Source organism: Solanum tuberosum, unplaced genomic scaffold (assembly GCF_000226075.1).
Source record: "Solanum tuberosum cultivar DM 1-3 516 R44 unplaced genomic scaffold, SolTub_3.0 scf00062, whole genome shotgun sequence".
Classification (NCBI taxonomy): Eukaryota; Viridiplantae; Streptophyta; class Magnoliopsida; order Solanales; family Solanaceae; genus Solanum; species Solanum tuberosum.
The window spans coordinates 2,111,844-2,129,420 of NW_006238987.1; the positions used below are offsets into that span (position 1 = coordinate 2,111,844).

General features: G+C 39.5%; 1 protein-coding gene across 1 annotated transcript; it reads left to right on the forward strand.

Moving 5' to 3' along the window:
* The first annotated feature begins 671 nt into the window (after positions 1–671).
* Positions 672–15,677, forward strand: LOC102593556 (formin-like protein 20). Its single transcript, XM_006345156.2, has 17 exons — positions 672–1,180; positions 1,628–2,334; positions 2,418–2,639; positions 2,732–5,937; positions 6,017–6,143; positions 6,388–6,459; positions 7,564–7,662; positions 7,794–7,835; positions 10,065–10,145; positions 10,213–10,263; positions 10,339–10,420; positions 11,575–11,669; positions 12,932–13,003; positions 13,081–13,197; positions 13,858–13,926; positions 14,025–14,091; positions 14,787–15,677. Exons 1-17 carry the CDS (start codon positions 1,108–1,110, stop codon positions 14,933–14,935), a joined length of 5,331 nt encoding a protein of 1,776 aa, XP_006345218.1. The 5' UTR covers positions 672–1,107; the 3' UTR covers positions 14,936–15,677.
* Positions 15,678–17,577: the final 1,900 nt, after the last annotated feature.

Below are 17,577 nucleotides of genomic sequence, written 5' to 3' on the forward strand. Positions count from 1 at the left end.
TCTCTCTCTCTCTCTCTCTCTCTCTCTCTCTCTCTCTCTCTCTCTCTCTCTCTCTCTCTCTCTCTCTCTCTCTCTCTCTCTCTCTCTCTCTCTCTCTCTCTCTCTCTCTCTCTCTCTCTCTCTCTCTCTCTCTCTCTCTCTCTCTCTCTCTCTCTCTCTCTCTCTCTCTCTCTCTCTCTCTCTCTCTCTCTCTCTCTCTCTCTCTCTCTCTCTCTCTCTCTCTCTCTCTCTCTCTCTCTCTCTCTCTCTCTCTCTCTCTCTCTCTCTCTCTCTCTCTCTCTCTCTCTCTCTCTCTCTCTCTCTCTCTCTCTCTCTCTCTCTCTCTCTCTCTCTCTCTCTCTCTCTCTCTCTCTCTCTCTCTCTCTCTCTCTCTCTCTCTCTCTCTCTCTCTCTCTCTCTCTCTCTCTCTCTCTCTCTCTCTCTCTCTCTCTCTCTCTCTCTCTCTCTCTCTCTCTCTCTCTCTCTCTCTCTCTCTCTCTCTCTCTCTCTCTCTCTCTCTCTCTCTCTCTCTCTCTCTCTCTCTCTCTCTCTCTCTCTCTCTCTCTCTCTCTCTCTCTCTCTCTCTCTCTCTCTCTCTCTCTCTCTCTCTCTCTCTCTCTCTCTCTCTCTCTCTCTCTCTCTCTCTCTCTCTCTCTCTCTCTCTCTCTCTCTCTCTCTCTCTCTCTCTCTCTCTCTCTCTCTCTCTCTCTCTCTCCATCTATCTGACTTTCCTAAAAACAATGGCAACGATCATATCTTCCATTCTCATCTAATCCATTCTTCAACTCTCTTTTGAATTTTGAATTTTTTCCTTCTTCAACTTACAAACCCTAAACTCATTTTCACCTCGATCTCACTTCTTCTGCTGTTTTCTAGAGTGTTTTATTGGTTGAGCTATCGTAGTTTGAAGAAATCCAGCTGTATTTTGCATTCTGGTGGTGATTATTCTACTACATTAAGTGAATTATTGATGTATTTGTAGAAGAGAGTTAATTTGAGATCAATTGAACTGTTGAATTGGGAATTTTGTCTAGAGATCTGTTTTACGGGTGAATTTGGTGTACTTAGAAGTGAAGGGTGGAATTGGGGAGGTTTTGGATCCGATCAGGGGAGAAACAGCGCCATTAGATGGCGCTGTTCAGACGGTTCTTCTATAGGAAGCCACCGGATCGGCTTTTAGAGATCTCTGAGCGGGTTTATGGTAAACTGCTGTTTTTCTAGCCTGGAAGTTTGTAATTTTGTGTTTTATTCTGTTGTTGAGCTTATGAACTGTGTTAAGAATAGTTTCCAGTAGCTTCTTGTTTCTGCATTTTACTTTACTTTTATCATGTTTCCTTATTGATCAATATCCCTATTAGCTACATTTGGAATATCAGCCGTTGCTTTTCGATGTAAGTGAAGTCCTAGACTAGAGGAAATGCAACTCCTTGCGATAAAATGTGCTAGTACCCTACATTTTAGTGTTGCAGCTTCTTTTAGATTAGAAGTTGAAGCTTAGATGTTTTTCTGCGGTTATTCTTCTTGAAGAACTATATTACTGTCTTCATTATCTCAAAGTAGGCAGTTCTTTAGAGCTATAGCTTCTTTGGGTTGAGAGTGTAACTAACTGACATTTTCTCTTCTTTTCCTTTGTACGTCATACTTGCAGTGTTTGATTGCTGCTTCTCCACTGACGTGTTGGATGAAGATGAGTACAAGACATATATGGGAGGGATTGTAGCTCAGCTGCAGGACCACTATGCAGATGCTTCTTTCATGGTTTTTAACTTTAGGGAAGGTGATAGGAGGAGCCAAATATCTGACATATTGTCTCAGTATGATATGACTGTGATGGATTATCCTCGGCAATATGAAGGGTGTCCACTTCTGCCTCTGGAGATGATCCACCACTTCTTGCGCTCGAGTGAGAGTTGGCTTTCACTTGAGGGTCAGCAAAACGTCCTGTTAATGCACTGTGAGAGGGGAGGCTGGCCTGTACTCGCTTTTATGCTTGCTGGCCTTCTTTTGTACCGAAAACAGTACACTGGTGAACTTAAAACTCTTGAAATGGTATACAAGCAGGCCCCTAGGGAGCTGCTCCATCTTTTGTCACCTCTGAATCCACAGCCATCTCAGCTTAGATATCTCCAGTACATCTCCAGAAAAAATTTTGGTTCAGAATGGCTGCCATCAGATACACCTTTTGCCTTAGATTGCATCATACTTAGTTTTCCTCCTCTATTTGATAGAGGGAGAGGCTGTCGACCTGTACTTCGCGTCTATGGACAGGACCCTGCTTCAACAACTTCGAATAGGAGCTCTAAGCTCCTCTTTTCAACTCTAAAGACAAAAAAACATGCTCGCTTCTACCAACAGGTAATTCCCAGCTTTAAAGTTGAGACTTTTTATGAAGATAAGTTAGCTGAAATCTCAAGTAGTCTGCTAATTCCTCACTGCAGGAAGAGTGTTCAATGGTGAAAATTGACATCCATTGTCGTGTCCAAGGAGATGTTGTTCTCGAGTGTGTCCATTTGGAAGATGACCTAGTAAGGGAAGAAATGATGTTCAGGGTCATGTTCCACACCACATTTATTCGCTCAAATGTTTTGATGTTAATGCGTGATGATGTTGATGTCCTATGGGATGCAAAAGACCAATTTCCTAGAGGGTTCAAAGCAGAGGTCTGGTATTTATTTCTCACTTTAGATCTTAGTTCCCCCTTAAATATCTACTATGAAATTGTGAAGTTGAAGAATACTCATATCTGTACCAGGTACACTTTTCGGATCCTGATGCTGTTCCATCTGTTGTCACTGAAGAAGTGCCAAGTGAGGATGAGAATGGGACTGAAGGTGCTTCACCTGAGGAGTTTTTTGAAGTCGAAGAGATATTCAGCAATGCCGCTGATGGGCAGGATGGAAGGGGGGAATCTGGAGCCCACATTGTCAAGGAAAGTTTGCTGGATGATGATAGTATTGAAATGATCTGGAAAGAGGAGGTGGAACATCATGCATTTCAAGATTGTGCATCAGACGAAGTAAATCACAAGCAAGAAGGAAAGATTGATTCTAATCGCTCTGCATCAGAAAAAAATATTTTAGGAGATAGAGACAACTCTATACCCTCCAAGGTTGTAGTTTCCAATGGTACTAGCAACATGGAATCAGAACAGGTAATATCTGGGGATTGTGTTGCATCAGAAAATGGGGAGCTAAAGCAAGATAAAGAAGACACTCTGAGACAGAAGAAGTTAGAGAGGGAAGGTTCGCAACAGAAGGTGAGTGCTGATACTAATAAACAAAAAAGTGACAAGACAGCCTCATCTCTAAAGAAACAATTGTTCTCCAACACTAAACCTGCCACTGATGGCGTAGGTCCGAAAAATAAATCTAAACAGCAGGAAATCCAAGGCACTGTTTTACGACCGGCAAAGCCTAATGCAGTGTCCCGGTGGATCCCTCCCAACAAAGGTTCTTACACTAGTTCAATGCATGTATCGTATCCACCATCAAGGTATAACAGTGCTCCTCCTGTGCTTGCTCTCACCAAGGATTTTCAATCTGGGGTTAAATCAAAGTCACCATCTCCTCAAGCTTCTTCAGAAGCTATAGCTTCTGCTGAAGCAGGTCGTGTTTCAGGGAAAGACTCTTCATGTTCTGCATCGGGTATGTCAATGGTTGAGGGATCTGTTGCTACAATGTCTGCCCCAGAATCAGTTGAAAGCCACGCCCTTCAGCTTCATCCATCTCCTCCGAGTCCGCTTCTTTCGCCATCTCCAATCACTTCATCTCATGAAACTTCTGATACTGAGGTAGCAGGAACTAATTCACCATCAGCGACTTCAGCTTTGTCTTCACAGGGGAGCAATATTACGACATTTTCTTTGACTCAGACGAACCCTTATTCTTCACCTGCTCTGGCCGCACCTTCCCAGCCACCTTTGTGCAGGCCATCCCTGTCACTTTCAAGTAACATCCGGTCATTTTCACCTCCTCCACCTCCCCCACCCCCTCCGCCTCCACCATTAACTAGCTCGAGGATGACTTCACTGGGTGCCTTTTCTCCTCCCCCACCACCACCACCTCCACCTCTGCCCTCATCATCCAGTGTAATAAATGTTGGTAGGGTCCCTCCACCACCCCTTTGGATGGGGTATGGGACTACCTCAGAAGTAGTATCTAGTTCATCACCACCTCCACCTCCACCTCCACCTCCTCCACCACCTCCTCCTCCTACACCTCCTACTCTTTCCCCACGAATCCTACATACCTCGCAAGTTGCTCCACCTCCACCGCCCCCACCACCACCACCTCCTTCAACCTACGTTCCCCCTCCTTTATACAACACTCAATCTGCACCATCTCCACCACCTCCCCCTCCTTTTTCTAGAGCGCCAACTCCACCACCTCCCCCTCCCCCTCCTTTTTCTAGAGCGCCAACTCCGCCACCTCCCCCTCCCCCTCCTTTTTCTAGAGCGCCAACTCCGCCACCTCCCCCTCCCCCTCCTTTTTCTAGAGCGCCAACTCCGCCACCTCCCCCTCCCCCTCCTTTTTCTAGAGCGCCAACTCCACCACCACCACCTCCATTGCCTGGAGCTCCACCTCCTCCTATGCGGGGGCCTCCACCGCCTCCTCCTCCTCCTATATACACATCCAATTTACCAAGATTGGCTAGCTTTGGGGGTTCCACATCGCTGCCACCTCCTCCCCCTCCTCCTCCTATGCGTACTGGCTATTCTCTTCCTCCCCCGCCTCCTCCACCACCTCCACCAATACGTGGAGCTCCACTGCCTCCTCCCCCTCCTCCTCCTATGCGTACTGGCTATTCTCTTCCTCCCCCGCCTCCTCCACCACCTCCTCCTCCTCCTATATACACATCCAATTTACCAGGATTGGCTAGCTTTGGGGGTTCCCCATCGCTGCCACCTCCTCCCCCTCCTCCTCCTATGCGTACTGGCTATTCTCTTCCTCCCCCGCCTCCTCCACCACCTCCTCCTCCTACACCTCCTACTCTTTCCCCACGAATCCTACATACCTCCCAAGTTGCTCCACCTCCACCGCCCCCACCACCACCACCACCTCCATTGCCTGGAGCTCCACCTCCTCCTATATACACATCCAATTTACCAGGATTGGCTAGCTTTGGGGGTTCCACATCGCTGCCACCTCCTCCCCCTCCTCCCCCTCCCCCCCCTCCTCCTCCTATGCGTACTGGCTATTCTCTTCCTCCCCCGCCTCCTCCACCACCTCCACCAATACGTGGAGCTCCACCGCCTCCTCCTCCTCCTGGAGGTCGTGCACCTGGTCCACCTCCCCCACCCCCTCCTGGAGGGCGTGCACCTGGTCCACCTCCTCCACCACCTCCTCCTCCTACACCTCCTACTCTTTCCCCACGAATCCTACATACCTCCCAAGTTGCTCCACCTCCACCGCCCCCACCCCCTCCTGGAGGGCGTGCACCAGGTCCACCTCCCCCACCCCCTCCTGGAGGGCGTGCACCAGGTCCACCTCCCCCACCTCCTCCGGGAGGACGCGCACCTGGTCCACCTCCCCCACCCCCTCCTGGAGGGCGTGCACCAGGTCCACCTCCCCCACCTCCTCCGGGAGGACGCGCACCTGGTCCACCTCCTCCACCACCTCCACCAATACGTGGAGCTCCACCGCCTCCTCCTCCTCCTGGAGGTCGTGCACCTGGTCCACCTCCCCCACCCCCTCCGGGAGGACGCGCACCTGGTCCACCTCCTCCACCGGGAGCTCCAAGACCTCCAGGTGGTGGACCTCCCCCACCACCACCGTTTGGTTCTAAAGGACCTGCAGTTGGCAGAGGCCTTCCTGCTGGGAGAGGGCAGGGATTTTCACGCGCAGCTGGTGGTGTAGCCCCACGAAGATCTAACTTAAAGCCGTTGCATTGGAGCAAGGTAACTAGGGCACTTCAAGGAAGCTTATGGGATGAACTACAAAGAAATGGAGAGACTCAATTGTATGTTTCATGCTTTTGAAGTTTGACATTGCTTATACTCTACTCAATCAAATTACTAATATTTTTGCTTCAAATCTAGGTCACCAGAATTTGATTTTTCAGAACTTGAGACTCTTTTCTCTGCTATAGTCCCCAAGTCAGATAATGCGGGTAAATCTGGAGGGAGAAGGAAGTCTGTTGGGTCTAAACCTGACAGGGTTCACCTGGTAATCAATATGATATAACAATATGAGTGCTGAGTGTTACTGACCCAATTCTTTGTTCTTGTAATCTTTCCTGCTTCTACTTGATACATTCATTTCATGTTTCTTTTTACCTTTGCTTGGTACCTGCTAGATGAATGCTTGTAGTGGCTTTACATGCGTGTTTAATTTTGGTGGTTGAAGGAATTCCATTTTCTTGTTTTCTGTAAGTTCAACGTCTCTTCTTTAAGTAATTTTTTTTTGATAGGTTGACTTGAGGAGGGCAAATAATACTGAAATTATGCTCACAAAGGTGAAAATGCCACTGCCTGACATGATGGTAAGTTTGATGTTATTCTCTCCAATATTTCTTTCTTCTTTGTTTTCCTTTTCAAATAGGCCTTTTTTTGGTTCTTTTTTCCAAATAGAAACATCCTCTCCTGATCGCTGCAGAATGATAAGATCCTGATTGTTAGCTTGTTCAGACTACAGCCAAGAATTATATACTGTGTTCTGAGATAGGAGGAGCTTGAATCCTAAAAGTTGTAAAATCCGCTTCCATGTTAGCTTGGAATACACATGAGAAAGCCCTTATTTCTTGTTAAATTTAAAATTGTGGAAACAACAAGAAGAAGTCAACAACAGTGAAATTCCACAAGTGGGGTCTGGCGAGGGTGGTGAGTACGCAGCCTTACACCTAAATTGTGTAATGTTTTATAATATGTCAAGGGCCCACTCGAACCACCATTCTATGTCAATTTATGTCGCAAAGGATGTTAAGACTGAAAACATATGACAGTATACTTTTTTTCTGGATAATTTAAAAAAAAATAAAAATTGACTTATTTTTTGGATAATATTAACAATACACATGAAGTAAGAGTAGTAGAATTTCTCATGCTGTTGGAATCTCCGCTTGAAAAATGTGGTATGTGGCTGTAGCTGTCCATTGTTAACTGAGATGCTTTATTGTGGTTCTAATGGTCCAGGACAAAGGAAAGATGCTTAGTCCTTGTAATACTTCCCTTGCTGTTAGAGGACCTGCATTTTTCTGCTATTTCTTTTCGCTCTATTTTAGCATAAACAATGTGGAAAGATTCAGGTTAGACTGTTAGAGCCTGCCCTTTGTAAGCCAAAGGTTTGTAGAACCTCAAATTTAGGTGAAAAGGATAGCAGAAGTATTAGTAATGAATTATTCACCATGTGGTGTTCCTTGTGGATAGTTACAGGGTCATATTTGGTGGATCTAGCAGCTAGTTCTTACTGTGATGTATTTGGTAGACCTAGGTGATATCTTTATTCTTGAATATTCTTTCTAGTTTGTTTGATGTTCTCTATGTTCTCAACATGCTTGCTTGCTTTCTATCGCTCACCTAATAAAGTATGGTGGTTGGTTTACCTGACATTATCAAAAAACTTCAGTATGGTTGTTGGTTGTCTGTAGGCCGCTGCCCTTGCAATGGATGAGTCAATTTTAGATGCTGATCAGGTGGAGAATCTTATCAAGTTTTGTCCTACCAAAGATGAGATGGAACTTCTCAAGGTGAACTTACGTACTCTGCTGCTTTTCTATTGGCTGTAACTTTGTTTTCTTGCTCCTTTTCCTCTGGCTCCTCTACCAATTGACTTTTTCACTTTTATTTCTGCTAAATGTTTGCTATTACAACTGCTCAGAATTACACTGGCGACATGGATCTTCTGGGGAAGTGTGAACAGGTTAGTCAATCGCGTTCTTATAGTTGTCTCCTGAGTCCCTGGATGTTTCAGTTTTGCTCTTTGATTGATATTCTTCATTTGCAAGTTCCATTCTTTACTGTGATATGTTGTCATATGTACTTTTGTATAGTAAAAAACAGGGAGAACATCTGAATATTTTGCAGCAGCTACATTTGGCAATTAAAATTGATGCCCAATAGTGCTTGTGAGTTTTTATCTGATGCATGGACCTTGGTCTTATTTTAGGTTTAGCCTTGGTAGGTGCCGTTGAGTTACAATTTAAAAGTAGTGCAATCTCACTAACAAAAGGCTTGTTTTACCATTAGCCAGCATCAATAAATTCAAATTTCCCTTCTGCTTCTCTTTTGGATGATAAATATTTTTAAGAGGACTTTCCTTCTCAATGGTAGGTATGTGCAAATTGACATTGATATATGATTTGGTTATTACTAATTAGGGGTAGTTCTTTGGTAATTCTTCTTACTCCTCTAATAATAATTACTGAGATGGAGAACCTTCGGGGTGGCCCAGTGGTTCGGGCTTGGGACTTCCATGTTGGAGGTCTCAAGTTCGAAACCCCTTGTCATCGAAAGCAAGGGGTTTGCCTTCTAGGTCGAGCTCGTCGCACCGGGCTTGCCCAGTGCGGGTTACCTCTCCTATGTGGTTTGCAAGCTATTGCATAGGAGCGGGGATTTTACCCTGTGCTCACCCAAAGGGTAGCGGCTGCGGGTTTCCCTTGTCATAAAAAAAAAATTACTGAGGAGGAGGTTCACATCTTCTGGTATTCATAGAGAAAGCATGGAAGTAGACACTGTTGCTTGCTTGTAAGACTGTCTTTAATGGCAAATGTTCAAGCTTAGCAAAGGTCTGTCAAGTGACAACGTTGAGGTTCAGCCTCTTCTGCTATTTGATTGAGAAAGCATGGAAATTTGATACTTGTTTGTATCTTTAATGGCACAATGTTCAAGATGAGGAATGGATTAGTGCTTGAGTGAGGAAAGGTTTGGCCATTCCAGATTTTAAGAGAAAGTTAGGTGAACCAGGGTGCAAGGTTGAATATATTGTGTACATTGAGGGTGTTGAAACCCAAAAATTAAAATAATTGCATGGTTACTTCACACCTATATAGTTTGGCAACTGCAGTCCAGTTATAATCCCACAGGTAAGAACTAAGAAGAATAAGATAGTAGGAGAGTAATAACCCTCAGGGGTTGGCCTGCTGGCAATTGACTTGAGCCTTGGGGTTTGCTCCCTTTCAAGGTCTCAAGTTCGAAACCCACTGGGTGCAAACAATTTCTGAGGGCCATCGGACTGGGTAAAAACCTGAATTAACCGTGGTGCACTTGCGGGAAACTCCTTGCCGAGGGCCTGTGCACCCCCGGGATTAGTCGGGGCTCAAAGAGACTCGGACACCCGGTGCAAATCAAAAAAAAAAAAAAAAAAGATAGTAGGAGAGTAATAATAGTAACAATACTGATAAGGGAAACTAGACAACACTCGACTAGCTACGAACCTCTACCCTAATCCTCGACCCCTATGCCCTCCTGTCTAAGGTTTTGTCCGTGCTAAGCTGCAGGTGTGCATCCATCTTCAACTACAATTCCAAAAAAAAAAAAAGAACGAAAAATACTTGGAATATATGGCCAATGCCTACTTAGTTTCAACCTTGTATCACTCTGTGTATAACCTGTTTACTTAATTACAAGTAGGTGTTTTGTGTCTGATCTATCAAACCACCACCACAAGAACCAAAAATTGTGATACCACACAAAATGAGAAGCAAACTAAATTTAGCTTCTATCCATCACGACATCCTGTGCTATTCCAGATGAGAAATTATGGCATTTTTATATTCAGCGTCTCAAATTAATTTCTCCGAGACACCTGAATATTTTTGCCATTTTTTTTCAGTTTCAAAAAAATATTCAGTCTCAGAGAAAACTAATTTGAGAGGCCGGCACACATCAGATATTCATGATAATGAATTGTACCCTGTTGTATTGTTGTCTTTCTGTAGAATATTTTGAATGCTTTTGGTTTGGTTGATGTTAGATTTGCTTGTTCCATTACCCTTGTTCAGAAAATACTTGTAACCATGGGATCTTTTCCCTGCCTTGATGGCTCTTTTATGTTTTAATGATTTGAATAATAACTGTTTCTCAGGGTGATATGATACTACCTTATTGCTCAATCTTATTGGTGGTATTTCTGATATTGTGTGTCTTCCAGTTTTTTCTGGAGCTCATGAAGGTGCCCCGAGTAGAGTCAAAACTAAGAGTTTTTCTCTTCAAGATCCAGTTCAACTCTCAGGTTTGTTTGCATCTAGTAATCTTCTGAAATAAGTATCTTCTATCATCTGAAATTAACTTTATCTCAGGTCACGGACTTCAAAAAAAGCTTGAACACAGTGAACTCTGCTTGTGAAGAGGTACTTCTCTAGGTTCTATATTTAATTTCTTTATTTTCCCTGTTTTCTTAGCATAACTCAGTTTGCTTGTAGCAGGTCCGACATTCTCTTAAATTGAAGGAAATATTGAAGAAAATATTGTATCTAGGGAATGCATTGAACCAGGGAACTGCCAGAGGTAAGAATCTCCATCCCTCGTATAATTCTTCAAAATCTCAGCTTTCTGACCGGGAAAGTTTGATAAATATGTATGACAAATTCTATTGCCTCTATGTGGAACTTGTGGCTTTTCAAATTTATAAATTAAATACAATGATTGCCCGACAAGATAAACTAGGAGAAATACCACAACTAGAGGTTTCAATTGTCTATTGTAAGTTTACTATTGAAGTGAGTGGGACACAATCTTTTACCCTGAAAGTGGTGGATTGCTTAGGTAAGTTAATAAAGTCACAAAATTGATTCTTTTTTGTTAAAGTTTGTTAATTTTGCATACGAGAAGTTCAGATAAATTGAGAGATTCATCAATGTGCGGACTACTAGTATAGAATATATGCTGCTTAGACTATTTATTTAGATGACGAGTAAAATTGCTAAAATGGGTACCAAATGGACCATTGCTATCAGTTACAAGTTGTGCCTGGCTTACGTTATTCCTTCATGGACTTGGATCTTGTTTGGGTTGGCTTATTTTAGGTGCTTTTAAATCAAAATAGCTTTTAAGCATCTTTTGTAGTGTTCAGATACAATTTAAAAGTGCTTTTAAGCATTTGTTTTAAAGCCAAAGTAACAAATATAAGCCAAAGGCCATAAGTTAGAAATTTAACTTATGGCTTTTTGCTTATAAGCTATAAGCCCATCCGAACAGGCTCTTAATCGTCAGATAAAATAATACTTTTCTGTTGATTCATAAATGAACTATGTTACCTCACTTTTTAGCTGTTTCAAATCAATTAGAGGACCAACACATTGTTTTATCTGATGGAACTAGAGGGTTAACAAATTTTGCTCAATAGTTTTGGTCATGAGCTAGATGATTTTCGCATTTTGAAAATCTGGAAAACTAAAGCATATGTTCTTACATATAAGTGATAGTAAGGTTGTGTGTCTTGACATGGATAATTCAGTTTCTTGGTATTTGTTTGTCTATAACATCTTGCTCGATATATTATGTTTATTTCAATGGAGCTTGTTCTTTTTCATATAAATTAGTTCTAAATAGTTCTTAAGGACCTTATCTCATACTATGGATTCTGTAATGTACGTGCTCAAGCAGTTCAAAATTTTGATTTAGAATTCCAGCGCTAAGTTCGGGAATTTTCTTTTATTCAGGTTCTGCCATTGGATTTAAGTTGGACAGTCTTTTGAAGCTCACTGATACTCGTGCTACTAACAACAAGATGACACTCATGCATTATCTTTGTAAGGTGTGGATGAGTCTTTCAGTTTCACTTTTTCTGTTTCGAAGTGATTATGTTTACTATTTCAGCCTTCTTTCCAATTTCTATACTTAGAGAAATGGTACCCTTATATTATGCTTTTCAGCAATGTCACCTCATGAAAACAGTGGTGATGTTGAATTTCTTTAATGCTTCCTTTAATTTTCCTTTTCACCGGTTGACTGTCTGAAAAGCAATGTGAAAAGACTATCTTCAGAGGATTGAAAAGATGAGATTCTGGAAAGACGTGTTGATTTGCAAGCAGCTCCTACTATGGACTATGAAATGAAAATGTTTCATCATTTTAACATTAGTGCTTTGTTAGAAATGCTGTGAGGAAAGTCCAGTGCAAGAAGATTGATCAATTTGATGCATGTGCGGTTTTTCTATTTTGTTAATTATATATGCAAGTGTGTACATTTCATTGGGATTGCTATAGAGGTTGAAAATGACATCATGTATACTTCATTTTAAGTTACAAGCATTTTACATGTTAGACGTGGCACTGAAAGAAAATTGAAGTACAGCCTAGTCCCAATAATGTGGATAGTATTCAGTTTTACTTTGTACCACATTAAAGACCAAAAAGGATAAATGATATATCTAGCTATATACCTATTCATAGTTAGTACGGCCTCGTCCAATTTATGTGGTACTTCTTTATTTATAGTCTGACCCAAAAGAATGATATCTTTCTATATTTACAAACAATTTAACTTTGAACTTCCCTTTGTTGAGATATTATGTAATTAAGTAAATAAATATTTGATGTCTCTATTCCAGTAAATAAGTGCTCAAATGTGATCTTACTTTCTATAGATGGTCCGCTTGGGAAGTATATTTTGGAAATATGAAACACAAATTATTCCTTCAAAGACCTTGACCTTGGCTTCTGATAGTTTGCTGCATCTTGCCAAAGTGCTACAGTTTTAGGCATTATTTGGTGCAAGATTGATTATGTGTAACACTATTGGAAAAGTTCTTAAACTAAGGCACATTTTTAAAAGGTTACTTCTCCTTACACATCGGTGAGACACTCTTTTGTTTGTAAAGGATTTTGAGGTAGCCGTTCCTTCTATTCTTAGTTTTATTCTCCTGGCATAAGATGCCTCTTTTCTCAGTTGTCTGAACATTTCTGTAGCTGAGAAGTATTTTCTTTAATTTTACTTATTTGTTTATCTACCTGAATATGTTATCTAATTGATAAATGTAAAAGGCCTCTTAATATCTAATTGCTTTTCTTTTCTTAGGTTCTTGCTTCCAAGTCACCATCACTTTTAGACTTTCACGTAGATCTTGTAAGCCTGGAAGCTGCGTCAAAGGTTACTTGTCTTATCTCTATATGATTATATATCTTTAAATTTATCAGGATTGGTGAGAAATTCGTTTCTTCTTGCAGATACAATTGAAGTCTTTGGCTGAAGAAATGCAAGCAATCATCAAGGGTTTGGAAAAAGTTAAAAAAGAACTGGAGGCTTCGGAGACTGATGGCCCTGTGTCTGAAATTTTTCGCAAGGTATTGTGGTGGTTGTATTTCTTTTCAACTGTCTATGTTTTATGTGTTTATATGTGCAACTATCCTACATGGGTGTTAGGATGTCTGAGAGCACTCCTTTGATCATCAGGTTAAGACGTCACTTCTTGCTCGGACATAATTTTTAGGACTACAAATATCCTCCTAATGTCTTGTGAGATTAAAAAAATTAATGAAAAGATCTGCTTCTGAAGCAATTGTCTCAGTTTTGTATCTTATATTTTCCTCCGATTCTTAATATCTTTATTTGATTATTTCTTGATCTGATGGATAGATTGTGAATCAAGATATATTTTTACTTCACTATGGCATAAAGCTGCTGCAGTAAAATTCCATGTATCTTTTGATGAAAAGAGTCTGAACTCCTGTGCCACCTCTTCTATCTCTGGAAATTGGATGACTTTATTTACCTTTTGTCTCCTCTTTTTCCTTTATTCATCTAACAAAAAGGTGATGGAATCATTCAATAAGCACATCAAGGCTCTATTTCTATTGTTTCTTAAAGTGTACTAAGTTTCTGTGCACATTATTATCATTATCATTCTCTGAAAGACATAAGTGTACCCCCTCCCTCAATGAAAAGGGGGAAAAAGAACAATTTTTTTGTCCCTTATAGGTTTGTTCTTTTGTCTTACAAATCAGACCTTAAAGGAATTCGTTGGTGTGGCTGAAGCACAGGTTGACTCTGTCAAGGATTTATATTCTGTTGCGGTAATTTCCTTCGTGTTTTATTATATCTTTGTTATATTATGTTGCAAAGTCATCTTCCTATGTGCCAATATAATGTTTAATTGTCATACCTTGCACAGGGCAGAAATGCAGATGCACTTGCACTATATTTCGGTGAGGATCCTGCTCGTTGTCCATTTGAGCAAGGTAGCATATGTACAATATACTTTTAATCCCCTCCACACTGCTAGCAAAATTGAGCGGATGAAAGTTGTCTCCTTCAAGAGTTTTGAACTATGCTTTGTTGCCTTCAATGACTTAGTCATTTTCAATTCTAACTACAAGATGTGAATTAGGTGTGTTAAAGTTAGCCTAGTGTTAATCCTCTTAGACATAGTAACTGCTCCACAATTTTATGGAAAGATATGACTGCATTTTTTTTAGCTCTTTGTTAGAGCTGGAATTGATAATCAGTATGCTAATTTTACGAGATTTGATTGATCTGGGATACATATGAGAGTCTTCCTCATCAAGGTTTCCAGTGTCTGAGGGTATAGTAATATGAGATAGAGCTTAAGCTGTCGTTTTGTGTGAAGTGTTTATTTTGTCCTTTATGACCATTCTATATTTTCCTCATGTCTTTGCCATCTAGTACTTTCTAACTAGGTATCACTTTCAAACGCATGTCTCCTTGAAACCACTGCGAGCTTACTGTCCAGAGATAAACAAGTCTCTTAAGAAGAATTGTTCTCTGTACATGAATGAAGCATGAATCACCTTTTTTTTGTTGCTATGTGTGAATGATTACTTAAGTACGTGTACATATTACTGCATTTTACTTCAATTGGAGTTGCATCTGATGGATCTGTTTGTTTTTTGTGCATCTGTTTGACACTGTACAGTCACGGCAACCCTCTTAAATTTTGTGAGGCTGTTCCGCAAAGCCCACGAAGAGAACTTGAAGCAGGCTGAATTAGAAAGGAAGAAAGTTCAGAAGGAGGAAATGGAGAACGCCAAAGGAGTTAATCTCAATAAGAAGGGTTTCAAGTGAATTGGGAATGATTTCATTGTTTCAGGGAATAGGTGTCGAACGATCTGTCTGTTGGTTGACCATGTTAACTGAAGATATCTACCGAAGACAGACCAGAAGGCTCCTAATGTAAGTGCTTTGGCATTCTTTGGATTCAAGAAAGAATGTTGAGGCTTGTAAACCAGAGTGCAGTGAATGCTTTGCAGATAGGAAGCTGAACCGGACACATCATTGTCGGGGCTCTTGGATGATGCAAGCAACTGTCGCTCCATAAATTGATCGCCTTGAATTTTTGTTATTGCCAGGTGATCATGAATGCTATCCAAACTTGGAGAAACTTGCTACATGATTAAACAGATGCTGCAATCAAGAGCGCGGATATGGATAGAGCCAACATGCTGGACTCGGTGTTGCCACAATGTCCAGTGTTTACCAATGACCGCCCTTACGCCATGCCAACTGTAAATTAGAAGTGTAACATCAGTTTGTATAAAGCCTAACCAGTATATCTAGATTCAAAGTTAATTCTTTTCATTGTAACATAGAAAAAAGGGGTTTCCTATTGTGTCAGTTTTGATGGGAACCTGCCACGAAATTGATTGTACAGAAAGCAGTATAGGAGAGGATATAGATAGATTCTATTAACAAATAGTATTGTATCAATATGTAGGTTTTAGGATTAGTTCCCCTTTCCTAAATACAAATTTTGGAAAATATTCTGATATCTTCATTTTTTTAGTAACACAAGCCTTCTTGACAATTACTCATAAATTTGTGGTCATTGAATTTGTCAAATTGTATGATTAAAATCACAAATTTGTTTTTTCGTATCACTAAAGTTACTCAAGTTATTATAACATTTTCAAGAAATACAAAATGTTGGTGCTGCTTTCTTAAAAAAGGTCATGAGCAACAAAAATCAGAACAAGAAGTTTTTTAAGGGATGAATAATTAAAATTATTTTTTTATTTATGATTTTTTAATATACGTATGAAAAGAAAAACAATCAACTAATATGAAACAGACAGACGTAGAAAGTTGACCACACGTGCAAAAAGGATTTCAGTTAATTTGCCACTTTAAAAGTTTGGGAGAAAGTCACTTTCCCATGTATCATGTATGGTTCCAAACAAAGCAAGGAATGATTAATAACTCTCTTATCAAAGGAAAAAAAATCCTTTAATGTTCTTTTAACTAATTTGATATTTAACTAAATAAGAAACGTATCGCTTAGCCACTAGTGATATTGTTTGTTCCGGATTTAGATCCTTACAACTTTAAAAATGATAATTTATTTTATGTCTTGAGAACAATAATTTAGGACAATAACAAAAAGTAAATAAAAATTCAAATGAATAAAAAGATAAATAAAAGTAACAACATAACAAACATAGCCAAAAAAAAACAAAGAATTCTTCGTAAAAGAGACCACTCATGACTCATACCCTTAATTCAAACACAAACTAATTTCTCATTAAGAAAATAATTTGAAATTTCATCTCGACATATATAACTAAAACTCATTTCACTATCTAGGGATCCATTTTGTAATGAAATTCCAATTACGATTGTCCCAACTCTTCCAGAATCCGGTATCTCGAATGGACCAATGGACAATGAGACGACCTTTGTCTTCATTTGGATCATATGCAGTGAAATTGGCAGTTGAATTATACCATAAAGTAAAACATTTATAATATTCATTAGTTGTACCATAATCAAATGTATATTCTTCATATTTACGTACTAAAGTTGCATCAACTCCAGGGAGTTTACCTAATTCACATCTAAATGACACAACTGGATTAAGATTAGGCAAATCATCAATAAGATGAATGCTTTTTCTAGGTGAATCAGCAACAGAATAAAATGAGAATTGAGACAAAGTTAAAGACATAACAAGAATGAGAAACAAGGGAGAGTTGGTATTACGAGTCATTGTTTTTTTAAGGTACTTCTGACAAAAAATATTTTTTGATATAAATAGATTTTTAAAAATTGATCAAACATTATTAATAGATTCATGTAATTTGTTTTGAAAGAATTAATCCAACTTTAGTCAAATATGTCTTAAATTTATAGCAAGAAGATCATATCTTATTAATTACTAGATCAAAACTTCACCATAAATGAATAATATAGTATTTACTTTCTCCATTATTTTTATTGGCTCTTATATTAAAAAAAATAAAAAAATTCTTCACTTGTTTATTTTAACATATCAAGAGAAATTTATTAGTTTATGAGTCATTATTCTTTTTAAAAGTACTTCTGATAAAAAAAACACTTTTCGAAATAAATAGATTTTACAAAGTTAGATTAAAAATTATATTTAGCTTCATGTAACATTTAGTCAAAATATGTCTTAAATTTATAACAAGAATTTCATATCTTATTAATTATTACATTAAAGCTTCACCATGAATGATTAATATAGTATTTACTTCATTTTATTTTACTGGCTTTTACATTTGATATAATTTTTTTCTGTTATATTTGTTTATTTTAGCAAATCAAGAAAATTTTAGAATTTTATTTCAAACTATACTTATCATTTATAACTTTTACCTCTTAATTTTCTGCTTCTTTAAAAGCATGACTTGAATACTTTATTTTAATGCTTTAAAATAGTTTCAAACTTTATGATATACATCTTTTTCTAG

What these genes read in the sequence shown, in the direction of transcription:
- LOC102593556 (XM_006345156.2), top strand. Translation starts at nt 1,108, where the DNA reads ATGGCGCTGTTCAGACGGTTCTTCTATAGGAAGCCACCGGATCGGCTT. An exon ending in AGAAATGGAGAGACTCAATT is followed by an intron (nt 5,938 to 6,016) that starts GTATGTTTCATG and finishes CTTCAAATCTAG; the next exon opens with GTCACCAGAATTTGATTTTT. An exon ending in TGCCACTGCCTGACATGATG is followed by an intron (nt 6,460 to 7,563) that starts GTAAGTTTGATG and finishes GGTTGTCTGTAG; the next exon opens with GCCGCTGCCCTTGCAATGGA.